Source organism: Chiloscyllium plagiosum, chromosome 25 (assembly GCF_004010195.1).
Source record: "Chiloscyllium plagiosum isolate BGI_BamShark_2017 chromosome 25, ASM401019v2, whole genome shotgun sequence".
Taxonomy (NCBI): Eukaryota; Metazoa; Chordata; class Chondrichthyes; order Orectolobiformes; family Hemiscylliidae; genus Chiloscyllium; species Chiloscyllium plagiosum.
The window spans coordinates 30,183,921-30,205,956 of record NC_057734.1 but is presented as its reverse complement, the minus strand read 5'-3'; the positions used below and the strand labels follow the sequence as shown (position 1 = coordinate 30,205,956).

The 22,036-nt window shown below is 39.8% G+C and overlaps 1 protein-coding gene across 2 annotated transcripts in view; it reads right to left on the bottom strand.

Moving 5' to 3' along the window:
* Positions 1 to 1,530: 1,530 nt before the first annotated feature.
* The window catches only part of zmat5 (zinc finger, matrin-type 5), a 39,405-nt gene continuing 18,899 nt past the window's right edge, over positions 1,531 to 22,036 (bottom strand). Inside the window, exons 3-5 of one of the 2 annotated variants that reach the window (XM_043715826.1) lie at positions 15,801 to 15,881; positions 6,505 to 6,601; positions 1,531 to 2,399 (exon numbers count right to left, since the gene is read on the bottom strand). In XM_043715826.1, the coding sequence (XP_043571761.1) occupies positions 2,252 to 2,399; positions 6,505 to 6,601; positions 15,801 to 15,881 (326 nt within the window). In that variant the 3' untranslated portion in view covers positions 1,531 to 2,251. The remainder of the gene's footprint in view (positions 2,400 to 6,504; positions 6,602 to 15,800; positions 15,882 to 22,036) is intronic. The other variant, XM_043715828.1, reaches the window with a different exon arrangement.

Genomic DNA, 22,036 nt, shown 5'->3' with positions numbered 1-22,036 from the left:
TAATCAGTGTGTTTGGGGAATAGGTTCAAACAGAACTGACAGCATTTCTACTGCTGCAAAGTAATTGTATCCACCAATGAACAAGACAGGTGTCATCTAATAATAAGTACATCCAAGGGATAAATTTTGACAAGTGACAAATAACATACTAAGTTTTACCAGTGCTTAAACACATTCCTCAACAAAATATTGAGATGTTGCTCCATTGCTCACTATTGCATCTAGTATGGAAGGGAAAAAAATCTAAACAGCATGGACAGAAAATATTATAATTATTTACCAGGTAAGGAATGAGTAGAGTGAGAAACAGACTGAAAAATGATTGACCTCTGACACCATCTCTTCAGCAAGACAGTCAGTATTTGTGAATATTCCAGGATTTTCTATTTTATTTTTGATTTCTAATATCCACAGTATTTTGCTTTCATCTGAATAATTTGGAACTACTTACACAGGATACAAATACAAAAAAAAATGACAACCTATATTAAATTACATCACAGTTTGAAGACTGCGGTGCTAAGAAATAAAGATTTGCATTTATATCAAAGCTTTTATGACCTCAGGACATTTGAAACTATTTTCCAGCCAATTAAGTAAAGTGCTTTTGAAATGTAGTCATTGTTGTACTACAGGAAACATGCTGCCAATTTTACAGACAAGCTCCCACCAAGAGCAATATGATAAATCTGTTTGTGATGCTGACTGCAAAATAAGTAACCTCGTCACCAAGATTAACTCACTTATTCATCTTCAAAAGTGCTGTGGGAGCTTTTGCACTCTATTGGCAGGCCAGATCTTAATATAATCTTTCATACCAAAGATGAAACTTCTGCCAGTGCAGTACTCCCTCAGTACTAGGCTGAACTGATGACTTAAAATGAGTTTAAACTTACACCTTTCTTACCCAGAGAGAAGCATGCTATTAACAGAGTCAACTTAAATCTGGTATACGTGACAAAATTGGAAAATTGCCACAAATGCTTTTTTCAATATACACAGTTAAATAAGAGATCAAGAAGATCTATAAAGGCTGTCAAGTACAAAATCCATCTGCTGTAATCAAGCTTTCAAGTGCTACAATAGAATGTTGAAATCAAAAATCTATTAATGAAACAGCATGTATTTTTTTTCTGGTTATACCTCCTTGAATCACATTGCTGAACAGTGCATAAGTGACTGGGGGAGGCCACTGTGGTCTGCAGATTATATTAAAGCCCTGCCATTCACATACTGGCAAAAACACATAAATAATACTTCCCATTGTCTATCCAACATTCACTTATCTGAAACTTTTAGAAGGGAATAAATGTCAAAAAAGTGAAAATGAGCCTAAAGCAGTGTAAAATAAATTATGATACAGGAAGCATCCATGATTATAGTATGTACTTCCTGGACTAGAAAGTGATTCACTGAGCATATGTCATTTGCCATGTTGTTTTGTGTAACATCCAACAGGCAATGATTATGTCTCCTTCACAAGAAAGTGAAAATCTGCTATGAACATGAGCTTTATGTCATGAAACATTGTAGTCAAAAATAAGAGGTTTATTAGAACAAAAACATTCAACATATAAACTTTATCAAAACGGGTTTCATTTTTCTCATTCCAAATGTATTAACAAAAGTTTCATGTTTACTAAGAGGAAGAAAGCAGTTCCGGAAGTAAATTTATATTGGACACTCTTAAGATACTTAGATTTTCCTAAAATTTGTGACAATTTAGTATCACTGAATACCTTATATGTGGATTTAAGCTTACGCTTGAGATGCTATACAAAGGCATGAATTGTGAAGAATGTCAAGAGCTGTAATGTTTACACATCTGATCACATTTATTAGCTATAATGTTTGCAAAGGACATGGCTTACTAATTCAAACATTAGCCAGACTTGTTCAATAATAAAAGCACTAGCATTTATGAAAAAGGGTCTGCTTGGTTTCAAACAATTCCTGTCAGAATTAAATTAAATCATTACTTTTGATATTAATGTTTTATATTTGTTAATGTGGTTGACAAATACTGCAAATTCAGAACAACTAGTCAAACTGCACTGCAATGGCTGCAAAAGATAGCAGGTAGATCGGATGCTGTGCTCTATACATAGCTTTCATGTGGAAATGGACCTACTTAAGAAGATTTTATAATTTTCAAAATGCATCATCTAACTAAAGTAACATTCCACAGTTAATTGAAATCTAATCCAAGTATATATTTTTTTAATTTCCCATTGACAAAAACTTTCTGATGTTAACCCCATTCAACATTTACTGCAGTTTTCCAACCTCCAGGAGGTGGAGGATGGAGAGATGGTGGTAGCTCATGAACTGCTTGATATCCTGGAGGTAGCCAGTAAACAACAGGTTCATCATCAACCTCTTTTGCCATTTCTGAACCACTGCAGAAGACAAAAGGAATAAAATTCAATATTGTATCACATCATTTAGTATTACAATGAAATAAAAAATAAATTGAACAATGAATTTGAATGACATGCTATCACAACGTAACACTAACACTTAATGGAACAAATTGCTGGCTGACATTTTTAGAAAAACATTTTTCTAATATTTCTAATACTCAAACTTGAAGAGAACATTACAATTCCAAACAACAAACAAACAAACAAACTGCTGGGAGAAAGTCAGCAGGTCTGACAGAATCTGTGGAAAGAAAACAGAATTAATACTTCAAGACCAGTAACTGTCTTCAGATGTTTAAGGAAACAGGTCACAACAGTTTGATTTTGAAAAAAGTACAAATTCTCCCAAAAGCAGAAATTGCATCATTGTGCGTAATTAAGCTTGGAGATCAGCATGTCCCAATTTTGATCCCGGGGCTGAGGTAAATGAATTAATCAACTGGTGTAGAAGCAGAGTAATATAATTTAATGTTCCTCAACTAGGAACATTCAATTTAGTATGGAATACTTTGACAATCTCTGCTGTCCCGAAGCATTTACCAACCAATCAAGCATTTTTGAAGCGCAGTCAAATATTAAACACCATAGGTTAAATGTTGATTAGATTGAGTCCAGGCATATACTTTCCTAATCAGATTTTATCTCAATATGAACAATACAAAATTCTAGCCCCACAGCACATCCAATTATCCCTTATCATATTCACCTTTTCCTAGTTCCATTTCATCTCAGGTATGTGTGCCAGATCTTACTAGAAAGTCATTGCCAATGCTATCATATAAGAAAAGCCTAGCTAATTTGTCAAAACAAGACTCACAAACAGCAACATTGTATTGAGTAGACAATTCAGTTTTAATGATATTATTCATGGAGGACACCTGGAGAACCTTTCCACCCATTCAAAAAAAAAGTGTTCTGTAGAATCTTTCACGTCTGACAGAGTGAGAAACAGTAGAGAGGAGTTAATGGCGATTAAGTCTAGAAGGCTTACCCAACCACCCAACTTTTAGCAGGGTCTGAAGACCAGCCAGCAAGATTACTGCCCCAGTTGGCTTATTTAGGTTGGGGGAGGGGGGCAGGGTGCAGACATGCTAGTGGCAAGTCAAGAAACACGTCCTACCTTATCAATTAGTGACCAATTGAGGGCCTCACCCCTGCCTCGGCTATTTTACCTTCAGCTAAGACAATAAAAAAATTGCCTACTCAACTGAAAAGCCAGTACAGACAAGCTGTCTGTTTGGTAAAGGAGGAAGTTGTGCAAGACCACGGTACTGGAGATGTGGCAGGGGATGGATGCCATGAGAACACACCCTGCCCTTGTTCCCAAGCATCTTTTCTCAGTCACCAACCCTGGAAAACCCCTACAAGGTACAACCACTTTTCATCCTGGGACTCTGGACGGCAGTGCCCCCAAAACAGCACTGGTACTTCTAAGTTCTGAAGATGCTGGCCTCTCCTTGTTCTGGGATGCTAATTCCAGCTGAAAGACAACCAACAGTTAATCAGCTGCCTAATCGCTGAAAGATGCAGTGAAGTTTCTTACCTCAGCAACTTATATGTTTCCCTCTGGAAACCCTGCCACTTTTGGACTTAATCTGAAAACTTGAAAAATCCCAGTCTTGTCATCATATTAGAAATTCTCACTGTCAGACCCTTGGTTACCAGCATTAATGTATTCCAAACATTTTCTAGGACTCTATACTTGTAGTTGCTTCCTCTCTTTCTCCTTATGGACCTGTAGAAGCTTTCACAATCTATTTTTAGATTTCCTGCTAGGTTAGTTGCATTTTATTTTGTCTTTTGGTTCTACATTTCTCACAGTCATTTTCGCAACAATGAAAAACAGTTTTTAAATTTAATATTCATAATTTCTTGAGTCACAATGGATCACTTTTGCCAAGGCACTTTACTTCTTAATAGAATGTACATTGAAAATTATGAATTATTTAAACATTTGTCATTGTTCACCTTTTAATCCAACTCCTCATTCTACTCTAGCCAACTGTCTTTATGCCTTTGTAATTGGCATTATTTAAATTTAATATTCTAGTTTCAGACTTAAACATGTCACACTCAAAGTATTGTAAAATTCTATCATATTATCATCCCTCTGCCCCAGAGATCCCTTGCTACGAAATTACTAATTAATTTTGGCTCATTACATGATACAAGATCTAAAATTGCTTTTTCTCTAATTAGTTTCATGATGTTTTGCAAGAAACTCTCTTTAATCCATTCTATGAAATTGTCCTCTAAACTACTTTTGTTGGTTGATTTGTCCCAATCTGTATTAAAGATTAAAAAGTGATTATTTCATTACTTTGGCAACAAACTCATTTTATTTCTGGATTAATTCAATGGATAACAATATAGCTATCAGTATTGGATGATAAATGGCTTCCATTTTTCCTTCCTTTAAAATATTTCCACCTATAGCAATGATACTTCCTACTCTTCTCAGCCTTTCAGTCCTGTAGGTATTCTAGTTTATTTTATCTCAAGTTGCCAGTGGTGCAAGTACTACATGGCTCACAGCAACAAAACTTCATTAGTATATCAAAAAAAAAATTCAAACACCCTTGGAAATGGTTTTGTGCAGTACCACCATGAAAGCTACTCACATGGTTCATTTCAAAAGGAAAAGTACATCCCTTCTGCCAGCAGCAAGACATTCCACAGGACATTTTTTAAAAATTCACTCGTGGGATGTGAGTATTGCTGGCTGGCTAGCATTTGTTACTCACCCTTAGCTACCCTTGAGAAGTTGAGGTTAACTGTCTTCTTAAATGGCTACAGTCTATGTGCTGAAAGTTGATCCACAATGCCCTTAGGGACATTTCCAAATAGAATGATTAGAAAATATAGCAAAAAGTATTAGGTTTGAGTTCTGTGCTAGCATTCGAGTTCCGTCTAAGTGGTTGCCGTAATACTGTGCCATTAGAAATCTGGCATTTGACATGGATGAAAATTAAAGTCCCATCAGCTGGTTTTCATAGATGCCATTAAATTATTCAGGAATCGAGGATCTCTCCCTGACTTCTTGGCTAATATTGCTCCCTCAGTCAATAGAAAAGGTTCAACGGCCATTCAGTTTGACTGGTATGTTTTTAAATACCAAGCTGTTGCCTAAACTGACAACTAAAGACACTGCACTTAAATTTCTTTGAAGGTGTAAAGTTCAAATATAAAATTATAAATGCACTCATACAAAATGTAAACCAAGGGGTGCATACACCATGTGACATCCTATGACCTTTCAATTTATACATATAAAAGTAACTTCCATTTGAAGTAGTTTTACCACATTAAAAACATACACATGAAGTTAAGCAAGCAAAATACCATGGGAACTTGAGGTTTTATTCCCCCCAACACACAAAAGTCAATATAAATTTTTGATAGATTTTTGTGAAGCTGGAAGCAGTATATTTTTCTTGGATAAAAATAGCCAAAGAAAAAGTCTCACTCATACACAATGTGGTTCCATATAAATAGTGACATGCATCTTAGGAACTGCCCTTCACCTTGACGATTCACACACTGCATGTGGTCATCGTGGCTATGAAAAGGACAGAACTCAATTTATAAAAGAACATAAATCCTATCTGGTCTATAAATGCATTTGGTTAAGGATGAAAGAATAGAAGAAAAAAAAAATCTCATTTTCAGGGCTAAAGGTTTTTGTTACTAAACACATCAATTCCATAACCATGAAGTGTTACAGTTACAAAACTGTTTATAGCTTGTAAAGTAAGCTCTGTTTCCATATTTCCCAATGTAAAAGTATTATTTGTTGTTCTTTCATTCTTGTGTTTACACATTACAAATGAACTTATAGAAAATATTCTGATGAGCATATAATTTTTATTTATTGTTAATACATTATAAAGAAGTGGGAAAAAGAATCCAACAAGAACATTGTAAAATAAAAATGTGCATAGCTTGTACTTACATACTGACAATTGCCCACCTGTTGAGCTCTAAATTATTGCTGATCTGTGAACATGCTATTCAAGCCATTCAACCAGATGGTACAACCATAAAACAATACTGAAGTTCACTTGTGATATATATGAATTACCTGATGTTTGAATTGCTTTCTTTCCTTTTTGCTCTTTTCAACAACCACTCATTAATGTCAGGGGTGGATCTGTTATCGTGTCCTACTTTGTTTTCTTCTGTAGAACAATTACAAATAAGATTTCCAGACAGTAATGGAAAATTTTAAAATACATATTAGCAATTGCTTATGCATAGTTAGTGAATGAAAATGAACCATTTTCCTCATCTAATGATTATTTATTTAAAAAATATATAACAATGATATAGTGCTGAAGGGACAACTAATTGGGTGGCATGACAGAAATAAGCACAATATAACCATTCCATTCTTGTACTTTCACTGAACATATGCTGGCTTTTCTTCATTAGCTCAAGGAACTCCATAAATTAGATTCTCAGATTTGCAAAATATATTTTCTGTGCTTCCAACTTTACTGCTGCTGCTTTCCCTTTAGTAATTAGTTCAGCGTTTCTTAGTGCCCCACTCATTCCTCACTACCAATCCCAAGTTAATTAACGGAGTGCAAATGCTGTGCCTTTGATTTGCAAAGCTTTTAAAGACAATCCATAATTCTTCGTCACTATCAACATTAGTAGACTTTACATATAGCATGTCCAATAACCGGAAATCAAGCAATTAACAAAAAGAGAATACGGAAATAGCTAGTACAAGTTACAGAAAGTATATAATGCTTTGGTCATACCACACCTTGAGCACTGTACCCTAACTGATCTTCAAGATGTATCTCAGCAGGTAGCAAAGAGCATAACATGCTACTGATTATTGAAGAAAGGTGGGAAAAACTTTTTTTTTCCAGCCTTTGAAAGACGACTGAAAGCCTTTAAATAGGAATTTAAAGATGAATGCAGAACAATATTCAAAATTAAACCCCACCAGTCAGACAATGGGCAGAGGCTCAAAACTAGCAAAAAAAAAATTTCAGACAGATATTAGCAACTTCTACCAGAATGCAGATTGATTTTCTGAATAGATTGGTTAAGGTAAACTACTTAAGAAATAGCTATATAGCCAAACTAGTAGTGGGGTCTTGGGGCAGAACTGCAAGCTCTTTCTGAATGGAAGGACTGAAGAAAGGGCAGTGGGATGCATGTCTTAGAGTTAGCATCAAATGCTTCGGTTGAAGAGAGGCTAGAAAAGGTGGCTTTGGTCAAGTGTGAGGTTGTCCATTTTGGAAGGACAAATAAGAATGCGGAATACAGGGTTAACGGTAGGGTTCTTGGTAAGGTGCAGGAGCACAGGGATCTTGGGGTCTATGTTCATAGCTCTTTGAAAGTTGCCACTCAGGTGGTTAGAGCTTGTAGGAAGGCCTATGGTGTATTAGCGTTCATTAGCAGAGGGATTGAATTCAAGATTCGTGAGGTGATGTTGCAGCTGAAAAGGACCTTGGTAAGGCCACATTTGGAGTACTGTGTGCAGTTCTGGTCGCCTCACTTTAGGAAAGATGTGGAAGCTTTGGAGAGGGTGCACAGGAGATTTACCAGGATGTTGCCTGGAATGGAGAATAGGTCGTACGAGGATAGGTTGAGAGTGCTAGGCCTTTTCTCATTGGAATGGCGAAGGATGAGGGGTGACTTAATAGAGGTTTACAAGATGATCAGGGGAATAGATAGAGTAGACAGTCAGAGGCTTTTTCCCCGGGTACAACAGAGTGTTACAAGGGGACATAAATTTAAGGTGAAGGGTGGAAGGTATAGAGGGGGATGTCAGGGATAGGTTCTTTACCCAGAGAGAGTGGTGGGGGCATGGAATGCGCTGCCTGTGGGAGTAGCAGAGTCAGAATCATTGGTGGCCTTTAAGCGGCAATGTACCTTTAAGTGGATAGGTACATGGATAGGTGCTTAAGCTAGGGCAAATGTTCGGCACAACATCGTGGGCCGAAGGGCCTGTTCTGTGCTGTATTGTTCTATGTTCTAGACTCAAGTGCATGGAGTGATGTAAGCCCCATGATGATTTGAAATACTTAATGGTATCAAAGTGAAAGTGAATAACTGCTTACCTAGTCCTGAAAGTAATTAATAAAGAGTATAGGAAGAAGAAAGGAGAATGGACTGCCCAATTATAAGTTTCAAAAACAATAGTGAATGTTTTAAATGGAATGTGCAGGGAGGTGACTTGAGCTGATAGCATCATAATTTTAACCAAGAACCGGTGCAGACATTTGAGGGAGAGATGTTGGGCAAATCAATTGCAAAACTGTCAAATGTAATGCAAAAAATTTAAGTCCAACTGTGCAGGCAAATGGAATCTTGTTTTGACAATTCATGCAAAAAGAAGATACTGAGAAAATGCTGCAGAGTTGCTACTATTTTGATGAGATGTTAAACTGAGTCTTTATCCACTTCCCAGCAGCTGCAGGACTCCATAGCAATTTTCAACAAACAAAGATTTCTTCCAAAGGACTGTTCAATATTCTATGCCTAAGAAATATCAAAATTGTGACTCAACGTATTAGTAGTGTATCACATCATTCAAACTGTATTTCTGAGATCTTGCTACTCACAAATTGGCTATGTGTGATAAAACAACTCCTGAACCACAAACACATTGGTTGTAAAGCATTTTGAGACATTATGGGAATGTGAGAAGAGTTCTTTTTAAAAAAATTCTAGAATCAGCCAGGTCTAAATAACCTTTTCCAAACTGCACTTTCTGCATCAAGTTAGAAAAAGTGAAATGTTTTGCACAAATCACAGCTGTTCACTTGTGTACACACACAATGCCATCTGCTGGAAAAATGTAGCTATTTCCTTTCACTCTGTTGACTAGAAGCACACTTCCTTTTTCTCTTCACTTGCTGTTCTTTACAATGGATTAGTTAACATAGCAGCTCATTTTGAGGATAAACAGCACCTGACAGCCCAAAGCTTACTCTTCTCAATGAAGTAAGTTATCACACTTGGAATTTAAAAATAAACCACACTTGTTTAAAAACATAACCTTTGAAAGTACAGTCAAAATAATAGGCAAATGAACATAGATATGCTTACACAACTGTGTAGGTCAAATTTCCATTAAAGTGAACTGATAGAAAATTATGGGCTGTGGAGGACAGGAATAGACCCCATGTCAACACACCACTAATAAGTTAAGGCACAATTATTTTTAAAAAATCAATTAAACACTAACATTTTTGAATCACCTTCATAAAGTACAGTGAGCCTTGTGAGTGCAAAAACACAATTCAGATCAGATGAATGACAAATAATTTGGGTGATACCAGTGGCATCCAAACAAGTATTGTACAATTAGGAGAAAAAGTGAGGACTGCAGATGCTGGAGTACCAGAGTTGAAAAATGTGGTGCTGGAAAAACACAGCAGGCCAGGCAACATCCAAGGAGCAGGAGAATCGACATTTTGGGCATAAGCCCTTCTTCAGAAATGAGGCTGGTGTGCCAAGCGGGCTGAGATAAAGGGTAGGAGGGAGGGAATTTGGGAGAGAGGCGCTGGGAAAACGATAGGTGGAAGGAGGAGGGTGATAGGCCGGAGAGGGGGTCGGGGTTCCCTGAAACGTTCCGCAAGTAGGTGGCCTGTCTCCCCAATGTAGAGGAGACCACATCGGGTGCAGCGGATACAGTAAATGATGTGTATGGAGGTGCAGGTGAATTTGCGATGGATATAGAAGGATCCATTGGGGCCTTGGAGGGAGGTGAGGGGGGAGGTGTGGGCGCAAGTTTTGCACTTCTTGCAGTTGCAGGGGAAGGTGCCGGGAGTGGAGGTTGGGTTGGTGGGGGGTGTGGACCTGACAATTGAGTCATGGAGGGAGTGGTCTCTCCTGAATGCTGATAGGGGTGCAGAGGGAAATATATCCCTGGTGGTGGGGTCGGTCTGGAGGTGGCGGAAATGACGGAGGATAATACGATGTATCCGAAGGTTGGTGGGGTGGAAAGTGAGGACCAGTGGGGTTCTGTCCTGGTGGCGATTGGAGGGGCGGGGTTCAAGAGCGGAGGTGTGGGAAGTGGAGGAGATGCGGTGGAGAGCGTCGTTGACCACGTTCGAGGGGAAATTGCAGTCTTTGAAGGAGGAAGCCATTTGAGTTGTTCGGTAGTGTGTAATTGGTCCTCCTGGGAGCAGATGCAGTGGAGGCGGAGGAATTGGGAATATGGGATGGCATTTTTACAGGGGGCAGGTGTAATCTAGGTAGCTGTGGGAGTTGGTCGATTTGTAGTAAATGTCTGTGTTGAGTCGGTCTCCTGAGATAGAAATGGAGAGGTCTAGGAAGGGGAGGAGGGAGTCTGAGACGGTCCAGGTAAATTTGAGGTCAGGGTGGAAGGTGTTAGTAAAGTGTATGAACTGTTCAACCTCCTTGTGGGAGCACGAGGTAATGCCAATACAATCAATCATCGATGTAGCGGAGGAAAAGGTGGGGGGTGGTAGCTGTGGAAGATGGACTGTTCCACATATCCTACGAAGAGGCAGGCATAGCTGGGGCCCATGCAGGTGCTCATGGCTACTCCTTTGGTTGGGAGGAAGTGGGAGGATTAGAAGGAGAAGTTGTTAAGAGTGAGTACCAGTTCAGTCAGTCGAAGGAGGGTGTCAGTGGAAGGGTACTGGTTGGGTCAGCAGGAGAGGAAGAAACGAAGGGCTTGGAAGCCTTCGTGATGGGGGATGGAAGTGTATAGGGACTGGATGTCCATCGTGAAGATAAGGCGTTGGGGGCTGGGGAAGCAAAAATCATGGAGGAGGTGGAGGGCGTGGGTGGTGTCCCGAACGTAGGTGGGGAGTTCTTGGACTAAGGTGTATTGTATAAGTATTGTACAATTGCCAATTTACAATTGGGATACAGATTACTGTGGAGGAAATCAGTCAAAAAGCACATGACTAAAAACAAAACTTCACAGAAGTATTTTAGGCTAGTAAAACTTCATACAAGCTGACATGTTTGGGTAAGTAATTCTTGAAGAGGAATTAAGATAAATGTTTTGTTCCACAGTATTTGCATCATCCAGAGAGACAATGATTTTTCAGTACAAATCATAACTGCATTCTAGGCAATAAACTAAACAAGTTTCCAGGTAGGGCATGGGACAACTCTGGGTGATGTTAACCAACTGATAAATCAGTTGTTACAGTCTTAAATCAATCTTGCTGTTAGGAGAATGAAGAACGAAGGCAACAATGACATCCAATTTTTCCTGACTCCATAGCATTATATTAAAAAAATTCCTAATTAGATAAGAAGCATATATTTTTCAAATTAACGTGGATGAAATCAGATCAGTTGACTGAAATTGACATGGAAAAATTAAACCATAGGTACTTCGATATGCAGCCTATCAACAGCTAACTATGCATGTAAACTCTTTTGTATACAGGAACCCAGTGTTAATATTTAAGACCATAAGATATAGGAGCGGAAGTAAGGCCATTCGGCCCATCTAGTCCACTCCGCCATTCAATCATGGCTGATGGGCATTTCAACTCCACTTATCCGCATTCTCCCCGTAGCCCTTAATTCCTTGTGACATCAAGAATTTATCAATTTCTGCCTTGAAGACATTTAGCGTCCCAACCTACACTGCACTCTTTGGCAATGAATTCCACAGGCTCACCACTCTCTGGCTGAAGAAATGTCTCCGCATTTCTGTTCTGAATTTACTCCTTCTAATTCTAAGGCTGTGTCCACAGGTCCTAGTCTCCTCGCCTAATGGAAACAATTTCTGAGCGTCCGACAACATTGCATTCGCTTTCTTATCATGGACTCAACCTGCATGTTTACCTTTAGAGAATCCTCAACTAGCACTCCCAGATCCCTCTGTACTTTGGCTTTATGAATTTTCTCACCGTTTAGAAAGTAGTCCATGCTTGTAATCTTTTTTCCAAAGTGCAAGACCTCGCATTTGCTCACGTGGAATTCCATCAGCCATTTCCTGGACCACTCTTCCAAACTGTCTAGATCATTCTGCAGCTTCCCCACTTCCTCAGTACTACCTGCCTGTCCACCTAACTTGTATCATTGGCAAACTTCGCTAGAATGCCCCCAGTCGCTTCATCCAGATCATTAATATATAATGTGAACAGCTGCGGCCCCAACACTGAACCCCGTGGGACACCGCAGCTTATACAGCTTAGCAGCTTATACAAACACTTAAACAGAAGCTTTTCTATATCCAACATTCATATGCACATACTTTTCACAAAAATCTTTTCAAGATCAATTTCCCTCCCCAATTCAAGAGTATGGAAACTAAATAGAGTTAGAGTCAGAGTTTTATAGCACAGAAAGAAGCCCCTAAACCCATTGTGTCCACACTGGTCATCAAGCACCACCCACTTTAGTCCCATTCTTTCTAGCATTTGGCTCAATCTAGTATGCTATGGTCATTCAAATGTTCAAAATACTTCTTAAATGTTATGATTCCCATCTCTACCACCCTTTCAGGCAGTGAGTTCCAGATACTCTTAAAGCAGTAGGTAAAAACCCTTTTCCTCAAATCCCCTCCAAACATCCTGCCTTTTCCCCCTTAAATCTAAGGCTCCTGGTTATTGATCCCTCTCAAGGGGAAATCTTATCTACCCTATCTATGCCCCTTAATTTTGTACACCACAATCAGATATCTCCTCACACTTCTCCACTTTCTAGAGATTAATCCCAGTTTATTTAATCTCTTCTCATAGCTGAAACATTCCAGCCCAGGCAAAATCATGGTGAACTTCCATTGCACTTTCTACAAGTCAGATCTTTCCTATGGTGTGGTGACCAGACTGAAGACAGTGCTACCGCTGTGGCCTAACTAATGCAATTCCGTCATAACTTTCCTGTTCTTGCATTCAATGCCTTGACTAATAAAAGCAAGCATCACATATACCTTCTTAACTATCTTGTCCACCAGTATGGTTGCCTGTGGACGCGCACAATGGCCCCTCTGATCTTCTGTAGTTCTTAAGGTTCTACCATTTTTCACACCCTTGCCTTGTTAGTCATCCTAAAGTGTTACACCTCACACGTAAAGACCATCTGCCGTTGTACAGTCCATCTGACCAGTTTGTCCAAATCACCCTGTAGTCTAAGGCTTTCCTCCTCTCCTATTTACTCTACCATCTGTGAAGTTACTGATCAAACTTCCTACATTCAAGTCTTGACCATTAAATGTATACTACAAAACAGCAAGGAACCTGAACACCAAACCCTGCAGTATTCCACTAGTCACATTTCCAGTCACAAAAACACCCTTCCACCACCACCCTTTGCCTCTTACCATTAAGCCAATTTTAGATCCAATGGGCTCTCAACTTCTTGACCAGTCTTCCATGCAAAACCTTGTCAAAAGCCTCAAAGTCCATGTAGACTACAACCATTCCATTATCCTCATCCACACATCTTGTCATTGCCTCAAAAGACTTGTCAGACAAGATCACTACTGTGACAAAGCCTTGCTATCTTAGATTAATCCGTGCCTCTCCAAGTGGAGATTAATCTGCCCCTCAGAACTTTTTCCCCCCAATAAATAGATTCACTGGTCTACAGTACCCAGGTTAATTATTATCATTCTTGTGAAAGAAAAGAAAAAATAAAAAAGAAAGAAAAAAAAAGAAAAAAAAGAGAAAAGAAAAAAGAAAAAAGAAAACAAGAGAAAAGAAGAAAGAAAAAAGAGAAAAGAAAAAGAGAAAAAGAAAAGAGAAAAGAAAAGAAAAGAGAAAAGAAAAAATAAAAGAAAAAAGAAAAGAATCCAATAGGGTTATTTTTCAGAATGAAAGTAGTCATCATATTGGACTCAAAATACTAGCAGGAGAAAGTGAGGTCTGCAGATGCTGGAGATCAGAGCTGAAAATGTGTTGCTGGAGAAACGCACGTTGGGGACCGGGGAAGCGAAAATCATGGAGCAGGTGGAGGGCATGGGTGCTGTCCCGAACGTAGGTGGGGAGTTCTTGGACTAAGGGGGACAGGACGGTGTCAAGGTACCTATCACCCTCACCTTGACCTCTTTCCACCTATCACATTTCCGACGCCCCTCCCCCAAGTCCCTCCTCCCTACCTTTTATCTTAGCCTGCTGGACAAACTTTCCTCATTCCTGAAGAAGGGCTTATGCCCGAAACGTCAATTCTCCTGTTCCCTGGATGCTGCCTGACCTGCTGCGCTGCTCCAGCAACACATTTTCAGCTCAAAATACTAGCACTCTTTCTCTTTCTACAGATGCTGCCAGATCTGCTGAAATTCCCCAGTACTTTCCATTTAATTATACAGAACTGCTTCATTTAGCATTTTTTCCCCCAATGCTGTGTAAGGTGTGACAGCCCCACAGAACTATTATTCCTTCTTTTTCTTCAGTAGATGAACAGGAGCACTGAATCTCAGCTTTTTGGATATCCAGATTAGACACTTTGTAAAGAATACCTCTTTCGTTTTATTTTAAAAAAGGATTCACTCATGGGATGTGAGCACCACTGGCTGCGACAGCATTTATTGCCCATCCCTAGCTGCCTTCTTGAACTGCTGCAATCCAATTGCCGTTCATACACCCACAATGTCATTAGGGAGGGGCTTCCAGGATATTGGATTAGTGACACAAAAATAGCAATGATGTATTCCCAAGTTTGGGTGGCAGGTGGCTTGGAGGGGGACTTGCAAGTGGTGGCTTTTTCATGTATCTGCTGCCATTGTACATCTAGATGGCAGTGGTAGTGATAGTGGCTTTGGGTGTTGCTGTCTAAGAAGCCTCGATGAATTTCTGCAGTGCATGTTGTAGATGAACACTGCTGCTACGGAATGTCAGTATTGGAGGTACTGAATGTTTCTGAATATATAGTGACAATTGAGTTGCTGCTCCCTCCTGGATGGTTTTCAGAATCTTGAATGTTGCTGGAGCTGGTCTCATCCATGCAAAGAGTATTCCATCACAATTTTAATATGAGCCTTGTAGGTAGTGGGCAAGCTTTTGGAAATCTGAAGATCTATTACTTGTTGCAAGATTCCTAGCCTCTGTCCTGTTCTTGAAGCCACAGTACTTGTACAACTGGTATACAGTTCAGACTCTGGACAATGGTCACCTCCCCCAGGATGTTGCTAGGGGTCATTCAATGATGGTAATAGCATTGAATGTCAAGGGGCAATGGTTAGATTCTTTCTTGTTGTGCCTCTCTCAAATAGCATCAAAGGAACATGTACACAGTCTTTAAGTACTGTAACTTAAATCAAGGAAATCAACTAAGAAGAAAGATAACCCTGTTTTATTAAGTATAATAATGACTGGCTTACATGCAGTGATCTGAAGATAACGTTTGCCAGTACATGTAGTTTCATAAACAAACTGCTTTAATTCACATCTATTACATATCAGGTTGACTCACTCATACCTTCCACGCTTTGCCTCAGCTTCTGAACATCGTCATCAGTCATATGGGAGAATTTGCAATTTACACCAAAATCACACTGACCTATAAAAAAAAAGTCATTAAAATCATAACAGTAACAAAAGGGTTAAAAACTCGAAATAGAAAAAGGTCAAAAACAGGACTGACAATATGGTGTAGCAGAGAAGCACAAACATAGTTCTCAATTTGAGTCACAGTCAAAAGGGCAGCGTCCGGTTGATAAATCAGGTGGGATATCTGACTTGGAGAATATCTCATATCTTTGGTTGGCTACCCAAAGAATACACACATGGAGGTATGATTGCAGTCTCTTTCCTCTCAACTGATTCAAAGAAATGGGAATGGAACATAGCACTATTCTGTTCTTGACTTTATAATAGTGAACTTGCTTATAATTTTAGAACTGTTCAATAGATTGTAATTCGATACTTAAAAGATGATAATAATATAGTTTTAGAGTTAGCTTTCAAACAACATACCTAAGCCAGGAGTGTGGAAAATAGACCCCTGCCCACAAATTTGCAATTGACAGTTATGATCTGCATCAAGAATTCCAGGGAGGCTTTACTACTTCAGTGCTCCCTTCCCTTCATCATCTTAGATACTTTTTTTTTTAAAAAGTGTACCAAAAAGTGCAAATAGAACAATTTCACTTAATTGGTGAATTTATAGGAAGTGAAAGTGGAAGTTAGTGTAACAATCTGAAATACTAGTCTTACAGTCTGGCAGCAGGTTGAAACTTTATCTTATTGTGTAAAGGCTCTCAGCACCAAATAAAACCCTCAAAATATCAATCTATTTTCATCAGGAAAGTAAATGTTTATTATTAGAGGCACAGAACTAGTCAAACACTTCTGACCTAATTCAGCTTGTAGGGAGACAAGAAATTACAACTGAACAATAGGTTATGGAATGACAGTTTTAATTCAGAGCATAAGATAATTCGCTCTACTAATTTATGATCACCAAGGATATCCCCCATAGCCATCGCTCTCCCCAAAATACTACTTCAGACAACTAACTGGGGAAGAATAGAACTGGAGCCTAGTTCTTACAATTTTTAAAAAATTCAGTTATGGGATGTTTGTGTTATTAGCCCGGATAGCCCATCCCTAAAAGACAGTGGAGGTAATGGTGGTGAACTGCCTTCTTGAATTGCTGCAGTCCTTTAGGTCTAGATATATCCACAGTGCTTTGACTAAAAAGGAACTCCAGGATTTTTACCTGAGCAACACGGATATAGTTCTAAGTCAGGAAGGTGTATGGCTTGTAGGCTTCCAGTGCTGATACTGCCTGGCATCTGCTGCCCTTGTCCTTCTGGATAGTAGAGGTTGCGGGTTTGGAAGGTGCTGTTGGAGGTTTGTTAGTGAGTTACTGCAGTTTATCCTATAGATGGTACACATGGCTACCATGTGTTTTGGTAATAATTTGGAGGTAATGGAAGTGGTGCTAGTTGGGATGCTGCTGCTCCTCTAACAAGGTTACATTGTCTTTGTTATTTTTTTCAGAAGTTTGTAAAAACACAGGTTCCGAAAAGTCTGGGTTTGGATAGGTTTTAGGGCCAGTTTGATTATAGCTAACAGTTACTGCCTCAAGGCAAAAGACTTTTAACTTTAAAAAAGAACTTGTACAATGAAAGGGGAGCGGCCAGTTCTCCCAGCTCAGTTTTTCTCTGGTTTGGTCTGGTCTAGCTATTCCCTGAAAGCAGTCAGGCAGTTGTAGATGTTGCTGGACGCAAAGTACCAGGTCCATGCTGATCCCCCCCCCTCTTTGTGGCATTTCTCCTGTAAGACAGTGTTTGATTTTACCTTTTGGGCTAATGGGTGTTTATAGCTTGTGTTGCAAGTTTTGGGAATTAAATTGGGATGATCTGTTGGGTTTTCGGATAGGTTAAGTTATTCTGTATTCTGTTCTCTTTTATGTATGTTTCAATTAGTAATCTTGTAAATAAATTCAGTTTTGTTTAAAACTAAGTAGTTTGATAACTGCATCCCTCCCGGAATATCTGCACCTGTTTAAAACAATTAGCAAACGTTAGGCTACTTTCTTGAAATGTTTTGAGGGAGTCTGGCCTGGTCAGATGACATGCTGTGTCCTGGATGGCATCAAGCTTGAACTGTCCCTGGAACTACACTCATCCAGGCAAATTGAAAATATTACATTACAATCCTGACTTGTTCCTTATAGATGGTGAACAGGCTTTGGGGGAGTCACAAGCTGAATTACTCACTGCAGAATTCCTGCTGTCTGACCTTCGCATGTAGCCACACTACTGACTGATCCAATTTCTGGTCAATGTGATCATGGGGGATTCATCAATAGTAATGCCAATGAGGCAATGGTTAGATTCTGTTTTGTTGAAGATGGTCACGACTACTTGCATACTTTAAATACACTTCTATTTGCATACGTGCATACTATAAATACTAACCTCCAAACTTAACCTACATTGTTTGTCTGGTCCTATATAATCTACTTGTTCAAACATGTTATGACACACTTTGTGGGAGTAGAACTTGTACCCAGACCTTTGGCTCAGAGGTAGGGACACTACCATGGTGCCACAAGACTATTTTATTTTTTAAAAAAAGCATGTGGTTCCTGGGGTCGGAAAGGGTATACTTGCACAAATGGGAAATGAACTCACAACCCTGGCCTTACTAAGCAACAGCCACAGCGAGGAGGTCAAAAAGAACCTAACACTGACACCAAGGCTCACATTAATAATCATCGCTTCGGTACAGTACCAAAGGGAAATTGATACTCCAGCAACTTACAAGAGAAACAAAGTTACTATTGTTTTGTTTTCCCATAACAAGGTTGGAAATATTACAGCGTATATCATTCACAATATCTCATCTAATGAAAGCAGAGCTCTTGGGAAGAGGGAGCATTATACTTGTTTGAGATTTGAGATGGCCCAGGGAATCCTTTGTGGACTCAGACTTGGAAAGACTCTCTCTGTTCATCCCAGAGATCGTAGTCTTTGGAAGTCTGGAATAAAAACCTCTTACAGACAGTTTAATTTTAATCATACCCTTTATTCACCAATAGTGTCACTGTTACAACATAACACTGATACCTATAAGCTAAACCAACTAGGTTCTAAAACCTAGGAGAGTAGGGTACCAGTTCTTCAAGTGCCTCAGCAGGCTACTCCGATGTACTGATACAAAGTGGCTTCCTTTATTCAGAAGTTGAAAAAAAAACTGCATGTTCTTAATTGGACAGCTAACAGTGAAAGACAATAATTCGTAAGGAAGAAAATTTAATTGACAGATCGGTGTGTGCTTGACTGATCACTCCTACAGGTCTTGAGCTATCCATCAGGTGGGTAAAACAAATCTAGCCGAGTTAGGCACGTGTTAGGGAGATAAGCTCCTCTCATAAAGAGGTACCAGTCTGACCTAATTGGAGAGTCCATAAGGTAATCTTGCACAGCTCACATGTCAGATACAATTGTTTTACAAAATGGCTTCATAGCAAGGAGGGCAAACTTTTGACCATAAAATGGCTTCCCGACTGATTGTATCAGAATCTCTTCAATGTTAGGTTCAGAATAATTTTAAGCTGGGAGCAGATTCCTGCTTTTTATCTTAAGCAGAGAATCATTCTGTACCTGAGACTGAAATGTTACTGCAAGGTTGTATTTAAAATGATTAGTTAGTCTCGACTTAAACATGCCTTCTTTTCAAGTTTGTGATTTAAATTCAAATAAGACATCAGATCTGATTAGTTAGAATTGATAGTGGGGCAGTCTGTAAGGTCTGTACAGTGGTCTGCAAGGATAGCAAGTTAAGGCTTCATCAATATTACCTTTTAATAACCAGTAACGGCTATTCAACATCCCAAAATGCAATTAAATTCAATCCATAGCAGATAAGCACTAAGAGTTAATTTTCTACTGGATTGAACAGCCTCAGCACTAAAATGGTCCCTCTCTAGTGTACTTTTGTACTCTCAAGTCAGCAAAGATTTTTTTTTCACTCTATCTGCTCTGCAGGTTTGATATCCAGACGTTTCATTACCTGGCTAGGTAACATCATCAGTGGCAACCTCCAAGTGAAGCGAAGCTGTTGTCTCCTGCTTTCTATTTATATGGTTGTCCTGGATGGGGTTCCTGGGGTTGGTGGTGATGTCATTTCCTGTTTGAGGGAATTCCTAGAAGCATGGCACTCATCCACAAACTCCATCAACAAACACATAGACCTGGACCCAATATACCGGCCACTACAGCGGACAGCTGAAACTGACAACTTGAAGCGGCAGGGACAGGCCACTATAAATGCCGGAGGAAACAATACATAAGCGCTTCACAGGAGGCTCCCAAGCACTGAAGATGTCACCTAGACAGGGGACGAAACGTTTGCAACAAAAACTTCCAGCTCGGCAATCAGAACCACAGCAACGAGCACCCGAGCTACAAATCTTCTCACAAACTTTGAATTTGTTAGTTTTTGTTTGAGAGTGTTGGTGAGTTTGTGTGCTGCTAGGATTCCAAGGGGTCTTAGTAGTCTGGCTGTCATTTCTGAAATTTCTTTGACGTATGGTAAGATGGTTAGGGTTTCTGGCTGAGTTTGGTCTGCTTGTTGTGGTTTGTTCTTGAGGAATCTGCAGACTGTATTTTTTGAGTATCCATTCTTCTTGAATACATTGTATAGGTGGTTCTCCTCTGTTTTACGAAGTTCGTCTGTGCTGCAGTGTGATGTGGTTCGTTGGAATAGTGTTCTGATACAGCTTCGTTTGTGTGTGTTGGGATGGTTGCTGGTGTAGTTCAGTATTTGGTCAGTGTTTGTCGGTTTTCTGTATACGCAGGTTTGTAGTTCTCCGTTGTCCGTTCTTTCGACTGTGACGTCCAGGAATGCGAGTTTGTTGTCGGTTTCTTCCTCCTTGGTGAACTTTATGCCTGTGAGGGTGCTGTTGATGATGTTAAATAACTCTGCTATCTTGTTTCGTTTTCTGATGACAAAGGTGTCATCTACGTAGCGGACCCAGATTTTTGATTTGATGGTTGGTAGGGCTGTTTGTTCTAGTCTTTGCATTACCGCTTCTGCTGTGCATCCTGATATCGGAGATCCCATGGGTGTGCCATTGGTTTGTTTGTAGATTATATTGTTGAAGGTGAAGTGGGTGGTGAGGCACAGGTCCACTAGCTTCATGATGTTTTCGTTGGTAATGTGATTGATGGTGGTTGGGGTGTGTGTAATGGTCTCTTCTAAAAGTGCGGTAAGTGTTTCTTTTGCCAGGTCGATGTTGATGGAGGGTAACAGTGCTGTTACGTCAAATGAGATAATTGTTTTATCTTCCTCTATTTTGGTGTTTTTGATGATTTTTAGGAATTCCTGGGTGGAGTGAATGGAGTGTTGTGACTCTTCTAGGTATTTCAGTCTTGTGTGTAATTCTTTGGCCAGTCTGTAAGTTGGTGTTCCAGGTAGTGAGACTATTGGTCTGAGGGGGGGCTCCTGGTTTATGGATTTTTGGTAGTCCGTAGAATTGTGGGGTGTTGGTCCCGCCTGGTTTCATTTTTTGGAATTCCGTCTTGTTTAATTGTCCGGAATGGTGTAATTTTCTTAGGAGATATGTAATTTTGTTTCCTAGTTGTGGGGTTGGGTCTAGCGCCACCTGTTGGTAGGTGTTGATGTCTGCAAGTCGTGCATTGGCTTTCTCTATGTAGTCCCTTTTGTTCAGGATGGCTGTGAGCCGACCTTTGTCTGCAGGTACGAGATTCTTGCTCCCTGTTCGGATGAGGAAAAGGGCTCTGGACAGGATGAGCCAACTGACCAAGGCACCATGGTCCAGAAGGCCATTCAAGAGGGGGGAGCTAATAGACAAGTAGTGGTTATAGGGGATTCTATAATTAGGGGGACAGATAGTATCCTTTGCAAGCCGGATCGGGAGTCTCGCATGGTGTGTTGCCTGCCCGGTGCCAGGGTGCGAGACATCTCCGACCGTCTTGAAAGGATATTGGAGCGGGAGGGGGAAGGATCCAGTTGTTGTGTCCACGTTAGTACCAACAACATAGGCAAGACTAGGGTGGAGGACCTGCTTGGGCATTATGAAGCACTAGGCAGGAAATTGAAACACAGGTCCTCAAGGGTCATAATCTCCGGATTACTGCCCGAGCCAAGTGCCAATTGGCATAGGGACAAGAAAATTAGGCAAGTAAACACGTGGCTAAGGGATTGGTGTGGGAAAGAGAGATTCCACTTCATGGGGCA